At 43.0% G+C, this 19742-nt stretch overlaps 1 protein-coding gene across 4 annotated transcripts in view; it reads left to right on the plus strand.

Moving 5' to 3' along the window:
• ASTN2 (astrotactin 2) overlaps positions 1–19742 on the plus strand; it is a 2754112-nt gene that overhangs the window by 1825249 nt on the left and 909121 nt on the right. For all 4 annotated transcript variants that reach the window (XM_078641978.1, XM_078641979.1, XM_078641981.1 and 1 more), the window contains one exon: positions 8244–8394. In XM_078641978.1, the coding sequence (XP_078498104.1) occupies positions 8244–8394 (151 nt within the window). The remainder of the gene's footprint in view (positions 1–8243; positions 8395–19742) is intronic.

Raw genomic sequence — 19742 nt, forward strand, 5'->3', positions numbered from 1 at the left:
AATAAGACTGGTTCATTTCAGAGGGTTACGTCATCGACCTGCCATCAGCAGTTGGCGGAAATTGCGATAATAGGACTTGTTTAAAAGGTTTTGATTCATCACACTCTAGGCTTAACATGGCCTTCTGTTTATCAGGGCCACATATAATGATTTTCCCCCAGATGCATCAAGCACCCATTTTGCGATTCCTTATTAGCGAAAAATAAGGATTTGCTAATAAGGAATAGCAAAATGCTATACATGAAGATCTCACTTAAAAAATAGCGATTTCTTAAAATTCCTTAATTGTGACTCGCAAATTGCGAGTCGCAATTAAGGAATACCTCCCCATTCATTCCTATGGGCCCATACGAATGAATGGAAAGACAATCTCAATTTGCGATTCTCAATTAGAGAATCGCAAATTGAGATTGCAATTTCAAGGGTGCCAGAGTGTCAAAAGGACACCCTGTTGCACCCCTGAAATCTGCATATGGGTACATCTTGCACACACACATGCCCTAAGGGCATGTTTGTGTGTAAAATGGAACCTTGAAAAATGCACCTAAGTTTTTGCAAATTACCATGAAGTTCAACTTCATGGTAATTTGCGCCCCCTATTAGCGAAATCGCTAATTTTTTAACTTTAATGCATTGCATTTAAGGAATCTCAATTTGAGATTCCTTAAATGCAATTGCAATTTAAGTAATCGCAATTATGCAATTTCTTAAATTGCAATTTTTGCATTTGGGATTCGCATTTTGCGATGCAGGGCACAGAACAAAATTTGTTTTATTAATTTAATTGTTTACTTACCTGCAATCATCCAGATTCCAGTGTTTATCACCCCCCCACCCTGCCCCTCCCCCGCCCCGCCTGCCTGCCCCACCGCAACTCCCTCCACGGGCCGCGGCTGGTGAATACCAAAAGTCGGAAAGCTAGACTTTTGTCTCAGATTGCCTTTGTTAATCGGTTCCACAGTGTGTCACTTTGTACCATATTATTTCAGTGACTGTGAGTCTTTGTTATTGATCGTGTCTATAATTTGTCTGTCACCGTGGGTCATTGATATTTTCTCTGTGTATATATGTTTGTGACAGTGTTTTGTCACACCACTATTTTTAGAGTCTTTTTTTAATGTCAGATTTTGTCTCTGACAGGGTTGGTTTTTTTCACTATTTTGTCCGTGGTTTCTGATTTAGTAATAATTTGATTATTTCTGTAATATAGTGTTTGTTACTGCCTGTTTCTGTCACTGATATTGTGTTTGTCACCATCAAAATGCAATGCAATGCAATCATGTGTGACACTGTCTGCACCTACATAGCAATATCACTGTGGGCCCGATTCACAAAGGGACTTACGACTCTTAAAGTTACAAGTGCACTGCAGTGCTGAATGCAGAGATTCAGCCACCAGTGTTGTCTTATTAATGATTCTATCTGTGGATATTTGGCTCTATTTGTGTGTTTTGCATGAATGTTTCAGGAACCAATAGTTATCTTTGTCCTGTGTTGGTTTTTCTAACTTTAGTCTCTGGAATTAGCCAATCTAAAGCAAATCAAATATAGGGTGGTGCCTGTACAATCCTCAAGGAACATCAGGCTTAACCCACAAACCAGAATATGGGGCCTCATGACTACACCTTTAAGCAGCCGCGACCCGTGGAGGGTGTTTCGGTGGGGCAGAGGGCGGGGTGGGAGAGGGGCGGGGTGGAGAGTGCTAAAAACCGGAGTATGGATAATTGAAGGTAAGTAAACAATTTAATTAATAAAACGAATTTCGTAGCGCGCCCTGCATCGCAAAATGTGATGGTGGGTGCGCTACGAAATTCGTTTTATTAATTAAATTGTTTACTTACCTTTAATTATCCATACTCCGGTTTTTAGCACCCCCGCCCTGCCCCTCCCCCGCCCCGCCTCTCCGCCCCACCGAAACTCCCTCCACGGGCCGTGGCTGCCTTTAAGCATTAACAAACCACTAAAACAGAGGATTTCCAAATGCTAAAAACCTTTTGGAAATGTACAAAGCCCCTTTAACAATTTATAAAAGTGTTTTTGAATCATAAATGGGTTTAGGAAACCTTTATGAATCGTTATTAGAAGGGGTGTGTTAAGAGTGTACCTTCCAAATACGATTCCTAATGGTTCATATTATTTTGCAACCAAAATCTGGTTGCAAAACATTAATATTTTACCACCATATCAAAAGAGGTAGTAAGCCATTTGCAAATTCCCCTTGATGAATGTTTAAAAAACATTTTTTAGGAGTAGGCAGTGGTTGATTGGACCACAGCTTACTAGTAAAACATGTTTATAAAACATTTAATATTTCTTTTAAAACGCAACCCGTTTTTAATTTAGGAAAAAAGGCTGCATTTAAGAAAATTGAAAAGTCATCACAGACATCGTGGTCTGCTGACCCCAGAAGGGCACCATGCGTGTGATTGTAGCCAATCATAGTGGGTCGCGATTTGTGGCCTACCATATTAACATTGATGAGGTAGGTCAAATTGCGACCCATTAGGATTTTGTGGTTTGTGAACGCCCTATTAATACAATGGCCAGTTTGCAAAATGCAAGTGCATTAAGTATAAGTCAGTGCACAAATTTCAGCGACTGATACTGACTGCATTTTAGTACAGAAGGCCCTTAATATCTTATTTAATACACATCTTGCATTATGGTTTAATGCCAAATATTAGGAATGCCGTTTCTAGAAACAAAGCAAACTGATAAAAGTAGATTTTGAAACAGACTTTCTCTACTTCTTTCCTTCTTTTGTTCTCTTACTATATATGATGATAATTCACCCATTGACTTAGATACAAAATACAGCATGGGTGTACACATGCTGAGATGATCAGAAAACACGCTTCGCCCCTTTCAATGCACATGGCCAGGGCTTTTCTAAAATAATAAAATTGTCATTATTGTGAAGTTTGCTGGAGCGGAAGAAAGTGACTTAGGCTGTTTCGGCTGGCTTCTGGTGAGGGGGCACCAACAAAATAAAAATTCACTTACCTTCGTAGTGCAACATCCTCCACCATCAGGTACCTTCCAGGAAGTTCCTGATGCAGAAATCTGAACTGCCCAATCCTGGCACTGCTTTCACAGCATTAAAGCAGTGCCAGGATTGGATAGAGCGGCCACTCTCAGAGCCCTGGAGGCCTGTGTTTTCTCTAACCCAGCTGTCTAAGACAGCTAGGTTAGAGAACTTTAAAATGTGCATGTCTGGCTGGCAGGCCCAAGACAGCTGGCCAAAGAGACATGCACATTTTGAAGCGCACAGCTCCCTGCTGCTGCCCGTGGCAGCGTGGCAGCGCTGGCACCGCCCCATACTGACAGTTCAGGATGGGTTCATGCAAAATAGAACGGTAATAAATAAACTTTTTTATCGTTTTATTTTTCATCTTTGGGGTTTGTGGGGCGACGCTCTTCCGCTCAAGTGGAGGAGCCACCCCTGCCGAGGTCTACTGGTTTCATCATTGAGCTCCTATTTGCCATTTAGCATTGTGCTAGCTGCTCACGGTGGCTGGGATAGTGGAAATGCTGTCCTTTTTTGGACAGAAAAGAGATCCCTGGAAACTTAATTTGAGGAGTTTGACTTACGCACCAAAAGGACATAGTATGTGCTTGCTGACCATTTCAATCTATGTGTACAACCAATGTTGCATTTGGTCTCTAAGCTGTTGGATGGATTGCCATTTTCTTAAACAAGAGAAGAAAAAGAAGGAAAAGGTAAAAAAAAGAAGAAAACATTTCTCCAGAACCTGCTATTATTATGATGCTAGATGTCTACAAGCCAAATCTTATTGAAAGTCGTGCACTTTAGTAGGTGGTTAGAAGTTTAGGTTTATATGCCGATTAACACATTAGCTATTATAAAAATAAAGGTGGATTCTAATACAGGGGTGTGTCTATCTAAAAATAATTAATCGTTGATACTTGTTTAGAAAACAAATAGCGCACATAAACTAAAGACATAAACATGTATTGGCCAAACGAAAGAGAAATGCAAGCATTGGCAGAGCCAATCTCTCATACTTTTCCAATACTCAATGCTGATATTGGCTTAGCCAATGCTTTTAGATGTGTGAAACATATATTGGCAAAACGATTAGCAGCAGATTGTCATCTTGAAATTTGATAACTATAAGGATACAAAATAATGTTGTTAAACCATTCCAAGATGGCTGCTGCACTGTGTCTTGGTGCAAGAATGTGGCCATCTTGAAAGTACATAACATTACTGTTAGAAGCGGCTGTCTCTAGTTGGCAGAGGTATACACTTCTGACAAATAGGGACACACCTTTTCTAGTCAGGGCAAGGGGATCACACACTTAGATAACCCCTGCTCACCCCCTTGGTAGCTTGGCAAAGCAGACAAGCTTATCTCAGAGGCAGTGCGTTAAGCATTTATGACCACATACAGTAATAAAGTGAATACACTACAAATGGACACGACACAGTAGTATTATAAAAATAAGTATTTTTATATAAGGCTTAGCACAAGACCAAATAACGACAAAAATATACCACAATCTTAATAAATACTCTTGGAAGGAAAAATAATAGATCAAGCACGGTTTCTTCTTAGCACAAAAGTCTTTAGTATCAAAAGCAACTCTTCTTCTCTAAAACACAGTTCTTGGCAACAATGTAACCCACACGGGAGTCACACGACGTCGAGGCAAAGTTAATCCAAAGGTTCGGCGTCGACCGCGAGGAGCGCTACGTCGAGCCCGGAGTCGCACAGACCCCAACAACACAGTACCTTGGAAAAGTGAAGCACTCGATGATCAGCGGCGTCGAGATGTCCGGCGTCGCGTCTTCGGCGTCGATCGGGCCTCGGAGTCGGGGCGATCTGCAGCGGCGTCGACCGAAGTCAGGCGGGAGCAGCGCTCACGGGATGAAGCAGGATACGGCGTCGTCGATGTCGATGTTGCAAGAGTGAGCAGCGCTCACGGCGTCGATAGGGCTCGAAGTCGATGCGATCAGCGGCGTCGTCGACACAGGGTCACTTGGAGCTGGAGCCAAACTCGCTACTCACTGGCGTCGCTACTGGCGTCGATCGGGCCCGGCGGCCGGCGTCGAAGGTGCGGGACACTGGAGCCGTTACTCACGATGTCGAGCTGGATTCGGCGACGTCCGTCGGCGTCGAGATTACTGGATTCTTCAGAGGTGCTGGATTTCAGGTTCCAGCAACAAGCACTTTTAGCAAATAAATGAAGTCCTTTGACCCTGTGACTTCAACAGGAGGCTGGCACTTCTTCCAGCCCTTGGAGATTTTCTTAGCAAGTTTGAGAGTACACACTCAGTTCCTCTCTCCTGGTTCCTTGGCAAAAATAAAGAAGCAACTGCAGGATTCCCCCAACAAACAGCACTCTGGCAGAAGGGGTAGGCAGTCCTTAGATCAGCAGGCTTCTTGTCCTTGGTTCAGGTTTCCTTGTCAGAAGTGATCTAAATTCTTGGTTCAGGGGTCCTTCTCTTATACTCCTTTTTGGCTTTGATCCCTTTGTCCATGCAGGGGAATTTCCCCCCATCCTGGGTTTGTTGTGGGTGTTGCCAGGCCTAGGCACCTGGCCTATCACTGTGCAGGGCAGAGTCCTCAGCCGCCCAGCAGGAGCGGAGCCAGCATTGTCACTGGCAGGGGCAGGGCCATCAGTTGCCCGGCAGGAGGTGGGGCCAGGAAAGTCCCTGGAAGGCACAGAGTCATCAGTCGCCTGGCAGGGGGGCGGAGCCAGCATTGTATCAGGCCGGGCAGGCTATCAGGAGCTACTCTTCCCCTACTCTCAATGCAAATGCCCCACTCACCCCACACTGACTCATTCAGACCTCTGGAGCCACCCAGCTCCTGTCACACGCACACCAGAACCAGCAGAGACCGGTAGACAGTTAGACAAGAAAATAGCTACTTTCTAAAAGTGCTATTTTCAAACACAGAGTCTAAAAACCATCCACCCAAACGGATGCGTTATTAAACCCTGAGTTCAGGGATACCAAACTCGACATTGCACCATGCTCCCCGAGCCCGCTAGGATTATAGCATTAATAATCCTGGCAGCCCATTCTAACTGATGGAGAGCAGGTTACCTTACAATAGTGAAAAACGAATATGGCTGTAATTCACTATCAGGACATGCCAACCTTGTCAGGCTTGTCCTACCTTATGCTTACAATGCACCCTGCCCTTGGGCCTACCATAGGGGTGACTAACATGAAGTTAAGGGAAGGTTTAGGGACTGGCAAGTAGGTGTACTTGCGCAGTCCTCGTGACAGTCAGACTGCACGTGGTCTAGCAATGGTAGACCTTCAGACATACTTTTACTAGGCCGCTCTTGTGGGTGGCACAACACGTGCTGCAAGCCCACTAGCAGCATTTGTATTTACAAGCCCTGGCACTCCTGGTGCACTCTACTAGGGACTGACAGTAAACCAAATAAGCCAAACATGGAAGTCAATCAATACAGCAATTTCACATAGGGAGCACTTGCACTGTGGCACTGATCAGCAGTGGCACAGTGCCCAAAGCATATACCAGCAAAAACATCGTAAACAGAGGAGGCAAACAGATAAAATGGAGGAGAGACTCATGCCAATGATGTTAGGTCTAACAATTACATTACAATATTTCTGCCCACAACTATTGCCATTGCCAGTTATTGCATTTCTTTCTAAAAGCATTTGGAATGCTGAGAGAGGCACTTGAAGCATGGGACAGTAGAAAGTAGGGAAAGGGGAGTGTTTGAGGAGAAATAGTGAGGTTGAGGAGGATGGAGGCAAGGACAAGATTAAAGAGAGGCACTGAGTCCCAGCAGTTCACAGGGGCATAAGAGTCGGAGAGGAGGTGCAGACCGAGGGATGGAGCAGGGCCGGCTCTAGGCTCACGGAGGCCCTGAGCAGGGAGTGTAGGTAGGGGGCCCGAGGCCACCAAATCCCTGCCAGGGGCCGCCACTCAAATATGTATCTAAGGATATATATTGGCGTGGCGGCCCCTGGGGTTTGGCGGCCCTGTGCAGGTGCACAGCTTGCACATGCCTTAGGCCGGCCCTGGATGGAGGTAGAGGGGAAGACTAATATGATATGGATGTAGAGATACCAAGGATGACTGGTGAAGAGGGTTGGGCAGGGAGTGAGAGAAAAAAAGAGGAGAGAGAAAGAGGCGAGAGAGAGAGAGAGAGGGAGAGGGAGAGGGAAGAGAGAATGAAACAAAGAAGGACATGTAACTTCCTCAGAGTGCTGAAGCTGAAATGCACAGAAACTTCCAAAACAAAAATTGAGAAATATACTTACTGGTAGCAGCAGCAGAAGGATACACTCAACCAATCAGGAAGCAGGGCAAACCTAAATGTTTCAGGAGTGGGACAAACATAAGAAAAGGGAGAAAAGCAATCAATTTTAGAGCAAAAATTCGAAATAGATATGAAAGCCGCCCAGTCATGACCAAGGGCAGAAAACGCACTCTAAGTATATATGTTTAAGCATTGATTACAATGGTAATTAAAACAGACAGCTGAAAAGGTCTGTAGCCAGACCACAAAAACAAAAGTATGTAGATCCGACTCTAAGGGTGATGTATCGCAAGCTGGTGAATCTGGTTTTCTAAAAATGGGATCTAGGCTTTGGACTTGTGCATATGTTTATTTTCAGGGTTTCCTTCGATGGAGGGTTACTGTCCGTGTCCCCCACAATAATCCTATATCTTTGCAGTACAATACATCTCAGTGCATAAGCGTAACTTTCACTAGTGTAGTAGGGACTGTTGCACTAGATACTAGACGTGCACGGTGTGCAACACAATAATGGCCATCCTTTACTGCTCAACTGAGATGCTAGGGACACCTTTCCAGGCTTTCATGAGGGCTCATTGCACCCTTGCCAGCCACTGGCCCATTTGCATAAGCTAATGCTGCTGTTGTGTTGGGGAAAATTGTATTATGCTCATGCAGGGGGCCTTTAAAAGACCAGCAATACAATTGATGGTTGAAGCTACTTCTAAGTGCCCTGGAGCATCTCACAGCTCTAGACTGTGGTTTATTTATTTCACATTTTTATAGATGTATTTGGTATTGTTGCTATGATAACTTGAGCCTATAAACAAGCCTTTGAGTGTGTGTTGCTGCAGTTTTTGTCTCTCTGGCGGTCTGTGAAGGTGTACTTGTGACTATATTTCTGACAGTGCATCAATGTGTTTGCATTGCTGTGAGGCATTTTCTGTGCAACTGTACTGAGCATGAACCCTTTTGTTCTTTTCTCCAAGGGAAGAAGCAATGCTGTCCACCTACTTTGAATCTATTGATGACCTCCTGTCTTCGTTTGGGCCCGTCAGAGATTGCTCCCGCAATAACGGTGGTTGCTCTCGCAATTTTAAATGCGTTTCAGATCGGAAAGTGGATTCCACCGGCTGCATGGTAAGTGTCTCTTAAGTAATGTACTTTATACACCTGTGTCTGGCTAAAATGTTTCATTCAGTTATACAAGCCCTTGCATTATGCCATGTTATTCCTGTAGTAGTGGTGCACAATTATATATATATATGGTATTATTCTCTTCAAAGAATTTAAATATATACACAAACACACACACATACACACACACTCTTTCTCTCTAGAATCACTTGTCAGAAAAGTACAACTGGAGCCATACTTGAAACACCTAGAAGCTGATTTTGATAGAGATTGTCAGAGAGGGTACTCTGTCACAACAGAGTGCCCTTTCCACCAAACCCCCTGTCCGCCAGCCTGATTTACAGTTGAGTGTAACTTTAGTGTGTCAGCGGCGGAGACTGCCCCTTTAACTGTAAATGACATACTCCTCTGTCGGAGGTTTGGCCATTTGACCTCCTGCCTGATTTATAGAGGGTGGTTGAATGGGCAGTTTTACTTTGCCTCACCACCATGAAAAATGTGTCAGTAAAGGACAGTAGAAATGTTTAAATGACCCCCCTAAGGCTTTACAATGGAAGAAAAATCCCATGGTAAGATGGGTCATTAGTTTTTGTTTATTCAAATATTCAAAAACAAAATCCAACTTTTGGATTCTGTTTATGAAAAAACAAAAACAAGTCAAACGTTTGATAAACTGTACCACCATTTTGACGGTACAGTATGCGTAAAGCTATCACCCATTGACAGGAACCGCCATGATGGTGTTTCCTGTCAATGGCTAGTGATATTCGATGGACTTGCAGACTTCTCGAACATCAGAGTATGGGTACTCTGTCAGGGCGAGAGAGTACTTTACTCTGACGCCCTCATGGAGTACAATCATGAACAAGTTCGACTGACGGTACCGTCATTTTGATGGTACATCCATCAAACTTTTAACCTATTTACTCCATGACGGTGGTTCCTGTCAATTGCTAGAGATGTCCACTGGGCGGGTGAATATCTCCAAATTTGAAGTACGGGTCTTCCGTCAGGGTGACAGAGTATTTTACTCCATCACTCTGACAGAGTGACAACCATACTCTAAATCAAGTCTCAGGGGTCTGATTTATACTTTGACAGGTGAGTTTTTCCATCACAAATGTGAAGCATATTACAAGTGCAATATATCCTATGGACTAGTAGTAAGGTGGACAGGATATCCGTCACATGTGTGACACAGGAACCATACGCCAAACTCCAACTGAAGCCCCCATTTTTTTTTACTTTTTCTCACTGTTTGGGCTCTAGTTATGGTTGATAACCTTTGTTTATAACAACTGCACATGATAAAACCGCACAGCATAAACCGTACATGCAGATATGGAGAGTGTAACATGCTCTTTATATATCCTAGTCTCTGATTCTTGAACATGTATTTAGTAATGTGCACATGCTTCTCTTCTTAATGCCATGGTGGTCTGGAATATGTGGATTTATATTTTCCCTTAAATGCATGTGTGTCATCGGTGCCTTTTTCTTGTTCCAATGCCTTGTGTAGTGTGCATGTGTTGTGTATGTTTGCATACGTAAATTAGGCACGTTATTTTTGCCAGATGTCATTTAATTTCCCAGGTGGGGGTGGTGTTTCAAGTCGGTGCTTGATGCTTTATTTTTCTAGGTTCTGCCTTGTGTCATAGATTCCCCCAGACCACATGCATTCTTTCGTTGAATTTAATTTCCAGGTTATTCACTGGCTATACGTCCCCTTGTACTCTGTTACAGAATTTCCCTAGGGTATAGATATGTATGAAAGTGTATGGTGCTTTATTATTCAGTATGCATGCCAGTGTCTGATGTTATAACACTTCCAGTGATTTGTGCTGTGTGTAGGCCTGTTTCTGACTGTGGAGGCTGCATCTAATAAAGCATGTGGCCATTTGCCAATTTAACTACCGCAGCACCCACGGCTGTGCATTAACCATAAACTTCCTGCAGGTTGAGGAATCTGAGTACTATAATATAGAACAGGCTGGATTGCTGCAACAATCTATGTGCAATTCCCAAGGCAGATGGCTACTGCAATGATTCATTGACGTCTGCAAGACGGTTTAGAGAAAAATATCCTTTCTCCATTGGCACGCCATTTCACACTGTTTACATGGATAAGATTATTTCAGAATAAAATTAAATATTAATAAAAATAGATAATTATTGTGCCTTGGTAAGAGCTAGTGCTCAGGAAAAGAGTGCATCTTTCGACATCTTCTGCTCTCAGACATTGCTTTTCACAATTGAAAGAAATAAGCCCAACCTTTGTCAAAAGCATTCAAAAGGCCAACCTTCTAAGCCTTCAATACAAGCCTCTGATTTACAGGTCTCGCACCAGGTGTGCACTCTTTTGTATTTCTTCACCTGTGCTACTTCCATCATTTGTCTTTCACTCTGGGCTATTGTTCTTCTTTTACTGAGCCCCTTGGTGTAAGTTCTCCCGGCCTCTAAGAGCTGCTAGGGAAGCTTGCACTGGTGTTGCATGTGCTGCACCCTTGGATTCTGTGTAATAAATCTGACGTCGGAGCTGAACTTGGTAAATGTGAAGCAAGCGGGCACGTTACGAAGGCGGTCAGACGAGAGTCTGACAACCATCACCGTGGGCAGGTGACCGGCCGACAATGTGTTGCTGGTTCCACCCGCCCTATTATGATACGACTACCATGCAGGGGGTCGTAAAATGCCTTTTTCTGCTGCGGCCCAGAAAAAGACGTCACCACAAGCTGCTGTAGAAAAAGGCACTTTACAAACATCCGTGCACAGTGTGCCAGGGACCATGTGGTGCCATTATGGCAATGCCAGGCATGCTGCATGGATGTGTGGGGGAGCACCACAAGTGCAGCCCCTGGCCACTTAGCTGTGGCCCATGGGGCCCTGCTTGCAGCCTTCGAAGGCCCTTTTCCGTCTGCCTTTTCATGGCGGTGGGACCGCCCTGAAAAGGCAGACTCCCAAGATTCAAGGGCCTGACCGTCTGCATTGCAATGCAGCGGTCGGCCCGAAGGGCTATCTGTTGGTGGGACCTCCACCGATGGCCTGTCGGTGGTGGTCCCATCGACATCATAACGATGCCCAAAGTATTTTACTGCTGCTGCTTGTGCAGTAATGTGTGTGCGTGTGTAACTTTCAGTACCATTGTGAGCATTGTACCTGATCTGTGTGAGGCACCATGCCTTAATAACATCAGTGTGCTCCAAAGGGTACCCCCAGCTACATACCACACTCTTACCACTCTCCTGCTGAATGGTTGTGTCTCAATTTCAACATTTATTCGTTGTGTGATGCTTGACTTTTTCAGCATCCCAGTGACTTCCGCGAGGTACCCTTGAGGGCAGCATCCCTGCTCTGAACAATGTTTCACCACTGGGCCCCACTGCGTCTCACTGCAGGGTCCTGTCATCTCCTTGTAGTTCCCACAGACCCATCCTTGCAGTGATGTCCCAACTAATCTCTGTTGCAGTTCTAGCCCCGCCTCCTTCCTCTCTTCTCTCCTCCCCTCTGACTTCGCCCTCTCTTTATAGCCTCTTTGAAGGGTGTAGAAATCTTGTAGCCATTATATGAGAGACTGAGAGAGACATTCCTGAGTTATTAAACGATGTGCAAATCAATTTTACTGCACACAAGTGTGTTGTTACTGTTGCCGGCTCTTCAGCATCTCTAATTGAGGTCTGATGTAAAATGTGCCCGCGCGGAAGCACCGAGCCAGGCAGTCCTCATTCTCTTTCACCTGAGGTGGAGGCCTCCCTCCGTGCAGTGGGAGCTCGAGGTGCGCCTGTGCATGGAGAGTGCAATGCACACAGCCAGAAACACACACAAATGCAGGCTATGGAACACATGTGTGCATGAAGATGGTACTGAACACATGCATGCAGGTGGGAGCCCTACATATACAGACAGGCTGGCATTTAATGCATGTATATATTTGAATTAAATTGCTACATGTTACGAGGAGCGATCTAGCCCTCACATCACGGGGTGTGCATACACACGCACACATGAACACATGCTCAGATACAGATATAGATTGGGGAATACGCATCGGCCTACTTACAGACACTACACACTTATAGACATTCTGTGATCCCTAATTATACATGAATGCATGCTAGCAGGCACTAAACGCTCATACACCGCGTGGGTGCCATGCATATACATGCATTGAACACATGCATACCACGTGCAAACCATATGCACACATATAGACATCGACATGCAAACTCACTGAGGAATGAATACATGAATGTCTGAATAATGCACAAAATACATATATGCCAACTTGAAGCCCTCCATAAACATGTATACATGAAATCAAAACACTCATATGCAGCAGTTACCCTGAACATACATGTACAAAGGCATTAAGCACGCTCATACAGACTGGGGAATGTATATGTGCATACATAAAACTTAGAAAAAGTCCATAAAAGTAAAAAAAAGTTTTAATGATTTTAAAAGCAAAATGTAAAGCTACAATACTAAAGATTACAGACAGCTAGATTACAGAACGCTAGACAAGCTACATGGCCCTAAAACACCCGACTAATAGATTGACTCCTATACATAAACATATCTTATACATAAAATATATCTTAAACATATCAGTGACAAATAACTACGTGTATGGCTAAAACCGATGTGCAAGAATTTAGGGACTACCAGTAGCTCAGTTGCCTTGCGTATTATATGCACCAGTAGTGAGATATGGATATCAATAGCAAATGCCAAATATCTTGGATGGGCATGGTCGATCAGACAGAGACTGCTAGCCATTTGACGATTTCTCTGTCTGGGTATGTTGTATGGGTAATAGGCAGAGACTGCTAGTCATTCGACTATTCTCTGCCTGGCCAAACTGTCCACATTATTTATCCATGTCTTCCATCTAGAAATTTGTTAGTAATGGGTGTTTTAAAACTTTTTTAATGATATTTCTAATGTATATTTATTGATGTATGATATCTTTAAATTTTGATTTGTACATAGAGTCACAAATTGTAAATAATATGCTTTATCTTTTTATCGTAATTGTATTGATTGTATTTTTTAAACTATTCTTGCTTTTATGAGTGAAATCTCGAATAAAGCATATTTTGACTTTGATAAACATATCTTATACATAAAATATATCTTAAACATATCAGTGACAAATAACTACGGTGGTCACGCTCTGAAGAATAGCCTGACCTCCCAGCCTATGTGACCAGCATAGAGTATTGTGAGAGGTTAGGTTGGGGCTTTCAACTTGTAATCTTTAGTTTGCTTTTGAAAATTGCTATCCAAAGGAGACAGATCTTCCAAAAAATGTGCACGTGTATATATTTTCACCCAACCCAACAGAGCATATATTTTAGACACATGAGTGCAGCCCTTAGAAGGTGTGGACGGCTCTCTTCTGTACTCCTCCGGGCTTCATCACTAATCTGGTGAATAATTAAACAGACATTCATACAGTAGTGAACTGCGGTTAGTGCCACGGCTTACATTATTCTTCCATTGGTCCTGAACAAATATGCCAGTTTTAGATACATGCACAGATGGGACTGGAGCGAGCTATTTTACCACTGCTTGAACATATGGTACAAGTATAAATCTTACTCAGAGTGATATCCAAGTTGTGAACAGTGTTCACAGGAGTGGGTGAGGTTCCCAGAGAAATTGGCCAGCCCAACGTGAGGATGCTTTGATATTCAAATTGAACAACAGATCCCTGTTTTTTACTCAAACACAGTAAGATGCCTTGCAGCCGGGCTCAAGCTGTTACCTGGAAAGTCATGAATTATTGTGTGGAAGCAGTTTTACATATTCTCTAGTTCCATGTGAATTAATGCACAGGTGGTAAATGTGTGTGGAAAGGCCTGAATTGCTGCAGGAGATGTGAGGAGGGTCAAAGCATAAAGAAGGGAAGGGAAGTCAAGTCATGGCAAGGGAGAACTTTGCTTGCTCACCCTTTGCCAGAATAAAAGTTTGCAGCCAAACCCCCATTCTATTTTCCCGACCATATTTTCCTGCTGGTAACATAAGTCCTGGTGTTCCTGCACCCGTGAGCGCTAGTTGTGGGAACTTCGGGCCCGTCATGATCGGGGAGAGCGGTATATCACCCTGGGATACCGCTCGCTATGCCTGGCTCATAATCACACCCATCATCAGTGAGGTGAATTCGCCCAGTTAGATAATGCAGGCCCATCCATGTCAGGAGGGAGTGGATTCAATATAGGGCTTGGCTTTAATTCCTGTGCATTTGTTAATCCACATGATCAGTATTTTGTAGTCAGTTGTATCAAATGCTATTGACTCACACAACTGAATCACAAGCAGATGGATGTCCATGGTCTATCAAGTCTATTAGTTACACCTTGATGTCGGTTAATGCAATCTTAATATTCCTCATTGAACGTGCACGATCATATTGAGGAAAACACTTCGCTAATGATGAAACTTGTACCAAACTGTCTTATTGCATTTGTGTATTACTGGTGGCAATTTTAAAACTTGTTTTAACTGCGTTTTTATTGATGCCTACTTATGAATTTTACATGAATAATGCAACCTGCACTAAATCTCATAATTACATTTTTCCATCACTGGAAGTCATCCTAATGAATTTCTTATTCGAGTTTTTATGGATATTATACAAACTTAAATATTTTATGATAGCACTGTTGTACTGTATTGTGTTCTTTTATTGAACCTTTTATGATTAACTTTAATTCAATAAACATAATTTGAGTCGGAGTGATTGAAATATACATTGAAATTCTAAGAAAAGGCAGTGATATTCAGGGAGTTTCTATAGTTGAGCTACTGTTTCTACCCCTGTCCCTTTCACTTATATATTGATGGTTGGACTTTTTCTTAACTTTGCTGGATTTGAAGATTTCAGGGATAACAACCAGTATGTAGTGAAGCTATAATTATGTGCCAGAACCATAATAGGTTCTCCAAATCTGGTCACTGCCTTGACATTTCTCCAAGTCAACAACTACCATTTACGTGAGAGGTGTGGCGCCACGGCCAGGGCGACTGACGGTGGATGCTGGGGAACACGGTTCGATCCCTGGCTCCAGTGGCAGGGGTCTGCCCAGCACCATGCGACTCTCGGCAATAGCTCGCTTAATCTGCCCAACGGCCTCCAGCGCCTTGAGACCCCTTCGGGGGGATTTGTGTGCTATACAAGTACTGGATTTCTTTTATTTCTATTTACGCCTTTCTGGTTAGCTGTAAACAAGGATAACATTTGAAAATTCCAAAGTAGTAAGTCACTGACTAGCGTGAACATGCTTCCCGTGCCCATGTATCTCTTTTGCTTTTTTAGAATAATTATCAACAATTTTCCTGCAAAGCAAACTGACAAATGTATAAAACATCTAGAAGGTCATAACAATGCTAGAGAAAATGCTGTTGTCAATTCTTTGTAAACTTGAAATCATATTTTAGAGGAATTATAAAACTGTTGGATTGGATTTGCAAAACGTGTCTTTTTAGCCACTAGAATGACTCTTTCTAAATTTGTAACGCATTTTGCAACCGTTTGTATCTGTTCTGCTTTGTGATGAGCTCCTTTGACACTATTTCATGAATGCCTATTTGCTATGATTTCGGAGGAGCAGGGATTTTCTAAATTGATACATATTTCTAACACAAGTAGGTCACCAATACATCTGAGTGCATTGTAAGATCCACTCACAAGGGTGTTATAATATATAGAAACTATAATTCATCGGGCCAAAGTTTTCAAAAATATTTCCACACATAACTAGATAGAGTGTTTACTTGTGGGAAGACGTTTGATAGAAGAGACACTTGTGCATCCGTAACTAGACAATGATCAGGTGGAATTAATACTTCCAGCCTTGATAAAGTCTCAGTGAGAGACGAAACACGTGTTGGCGAACAATATGCTGGGAAAGTCTTTTATGAAATTTTGAATAAAGGAATTATTGAAGAACACAGACTTGGACCTCGAATTATATTGGCCTGACAATTGTTGATCCCTTACTACATATAAAAAAAATTGTTTTTCTGAATTCTATTATAGAGTATGGACTGGATATACTTGAAAATGTGTTCCCTATATCCACGTCTATTCTCTAGTCTCAACTGGAGGTACTTGAATATGTGCGACACTTTTCAGGTTTGTTTCCTAACTAAAACTAGTGGCATGTGAATATGCGTGCCTCATATATGTTAACAATTACTCGGTACTGGAGGTAATTGAAGATGTGGCTTGATATCCATGTTTGTTTCCTAATCAGCAATGGAGGTACTTGTGTATGGTCCATCGTTTCATGATTTGTGCCCTACTTAAGATGTTGGATGTTTGTGTGTCGTCATATTCTGGCCTAGACCTGACAGTACTTGCGGCTGAGTCCTCCTATCCTGAGCCCCCCCTAGTGTCGGAACGAGTGGCATACGAGTCTAGGCTATAATAGCCAAGTCATGGTTGAAAGCATTTGCGGTTTTGTCCTCAGAGCCTGACACGTGTTTGTGTGTGTGGTGTGTGTGTGTGTGTGTGTATGTATAACTCATGCTGTGAGGACTGGCTTGGTCCTCACAGCATCGGTTATCCTTGTCAGAACCAGACAAACACTATCTTTTTTGAGGAGCGGTGTGTTGTGAGGAGCGGTCACAGTTGTGTGTTTAAGTACTTTAGAGTGAGTGTATCAAAAAACTAAAAGCGCAGTTAGATTTGCCTCAGTCCGTTTTATAACCTACCCTACTATCAAAGCGTGTGTGGAGTTAGAATAGTATTTACACACTTCATTACGGTCAATGGCTGGTCCTCATAATAATAGGTATGTTATGTTGTATGTGTGTTTAAACGCACGCATGGGTGTCTGCCTGGATTGCAAGTGATCATTCCTTCATCCAAGGGTTGAGAGAAATTGCATAATCTTTTGTGAAATTTAGCAAAATACAAATTTTATGACATTATGCAAAACTATGCCTTCAGAGAAAAATGTAGGTTTCTGGTATCTCACATTACGTGTTTTTAAGCAAGCCCAGTCCTAGCATAAAAAGCCTTGTGAGATACCGCAGGGGATTAGCTAAAATAGATATGTCTCTTGGTGAGACTTGCAAGACATCGATAGGCAAGATGCCTACTTTCTAAAAAAAAAATCAAGCAGAAATTTTATGCTAGAAATTTTGCGACATTTTGTGAATGTCATGCAGTGGAAAATTTGGGAAATCCATTAATTTTACTGATACTGGACTAATTATACACACACACACACACACACACACACACATATATATTAAAAAAAAATCTTTATTTGGTTCTAAGACCATGAAAGGATACATTACAATACATTATATCCTATATAAAATCGCAGTCAATAAAATCATTACATATAAAAACGTGCCTGCATATAGAAAAGTCAGAGTCCACAAACATTCCAATCATTCTTATGAAGGGCATTATCAGGATCTGAGATAACAAGACAATAGTAGCAAAATATAAAGGGGCAGATTTATGAGGCCCTTGCGCCACGTTTACGCCGCTGTTGCGTCACGCAAGGCGGCGTAAACGTGGCGCATCCCTACGAACGATTTACAAATTGACGCATCTAGGCAGATGCGTCACGTTGTAAAGCCCTGCGCCGCTTGTGGGCGTTCCGGCGCAGGGTGGGCGTTCCGGGACAGGTGCGCCTCGCAAAAAAGACTAAGTGAAATCTATAAGATTTCACTCAGTCACTTTCAGGCCAATGCTGCGTCAAAAGCCTGCGCCTGCTTGAAGCAGGCGTAGGTCTTGATGCAGCATTGGTCAGATAGGGCACCCCACGAGCCTTGCTAGAGCTGCGTCGCGCTTGCGACGCAACTCCAGCAATGCGCCGCCTTTACGGCACAGATGCGTCACGCATCTGTGCCGTTTTTGCCCCATGGTGCGCCGCATTGTAAATGCGGCGCACCTTGGGTGGCGGAGCTGTGGCGCAATGTGGCGCACGTTAACTGGCGCATCCCTGGGGATGCGCCAGTTAACATAAATCTGCCCCAAAGTGCATACATTTTGATACAATTATTTCCAACCGCTGTGCACAGCTAGGGCTTCAAACCAGTCCCCTATGACACACAGTTTCTATCAATACATCAGCCCCATTCAAAATCCACAGCATACACTCACTTGTAAACCTGAGATGGGCGCCTTCAAAGCCTGGCACAGCAAAACTAATTCAGAGATAGCAGCAAAATGTAAAGTGCAGTAGTTATAGTACAACTATTGACCAGTCCTGTGCTTCAAGTTCCAATGCATTTACAGTTATAGACCGAGGATAAAGCATTCTCAGGAAAACAATGCCAGAGGTCTGGCTCGTCTGGGGTACCACAGTGGCAGCAATGGGATAAAGTGTATCGATCGTCAATCCATATTCAAGTTCATAGCATTCCCAGTCATTTGTTGGCAAGGCATACTTTTGGGAGCACTATCAAAGACCCTACACAACAAAAGTCACAGGTTAGCAGCAAGGAGGGAAAGTACGGTCAATACAGTGCAAAGATTTCCCAAAGACTTTGTGCAGTTTTATTGATACTGTGAAAAGCCTATGTACTATGTAGCATAATAGATCGGTTTGTAATAGTTAGAGGTAAAGCAAAGCTGGTCTGCAAAATCTGATGTCACGGGTTCTGCAGCAGGGGGGCCTGGATGGCTTTTTTAGGGTCCCTGTATGGATCCCAGAAGAAGACAAAATGCAACTGTGTTTGGATTGTTTTTGAATCACACGGGCAGACTGCGAGAGCTTGACTGTAGTAAGCCTGCGATGGATATCAGACCAACAGATGAACCATGATGAGGCTAAATATTACCAAGTAATATCTCTGTGAGCAGGGAATAATAAGTAAGTATGGTTCCATACGGTTAGTCATCCTCTATGATGCGTATGCCCCTCCATCCTTTTGCCGCACTCCAACTTCTCTCATTTACTTGCAATGAGGGCCTGCAGTTCCTTTTCGGCAAATAGTTGTAATCTGCCTTTCTTGGTTCTGTGTAGTGCCAAAAAAGATGGTTAGGAGCAACTGAATATAATTGGGTCTTCACATCATGAGGTGGATATTCAGGCACTGGTCTATGGCTTCCAGCCTCGTCTAAACCCATATTTTGCTGGTGTTGAAATGCCCTCCTCAGCTGCCCAAGTCAAGTCAAGTCAATTTTACTTTATTCGGTTTTTGAAATGTAGAAAAACCATATAAGTTCAGTGATATAAAAACAATTGTATACAAATTGTAAACCATTTTACATCTATGGTACAATAAATACATTTAAAAAAAGTAAAACATGATAAAAATTTACCAATTGCTAAAGGGAGCATTTCATATCACAAACGTCTCAAGGCGGTCCAACATTATTCTGC

This window comes from Lissotriton helveticus, chromosome 5_1 (assembly GCF_964261635.1).
Source record: "Lissotriton helveticus chromosome 5_1, aLisHel1.1, whole genome shotgun sequence".
NCBI lineage: Eukaryota > Metazoa > Chordata > Amphibia > Caudata > Salamandridae > Lissotriton > Lissotriton helveticus.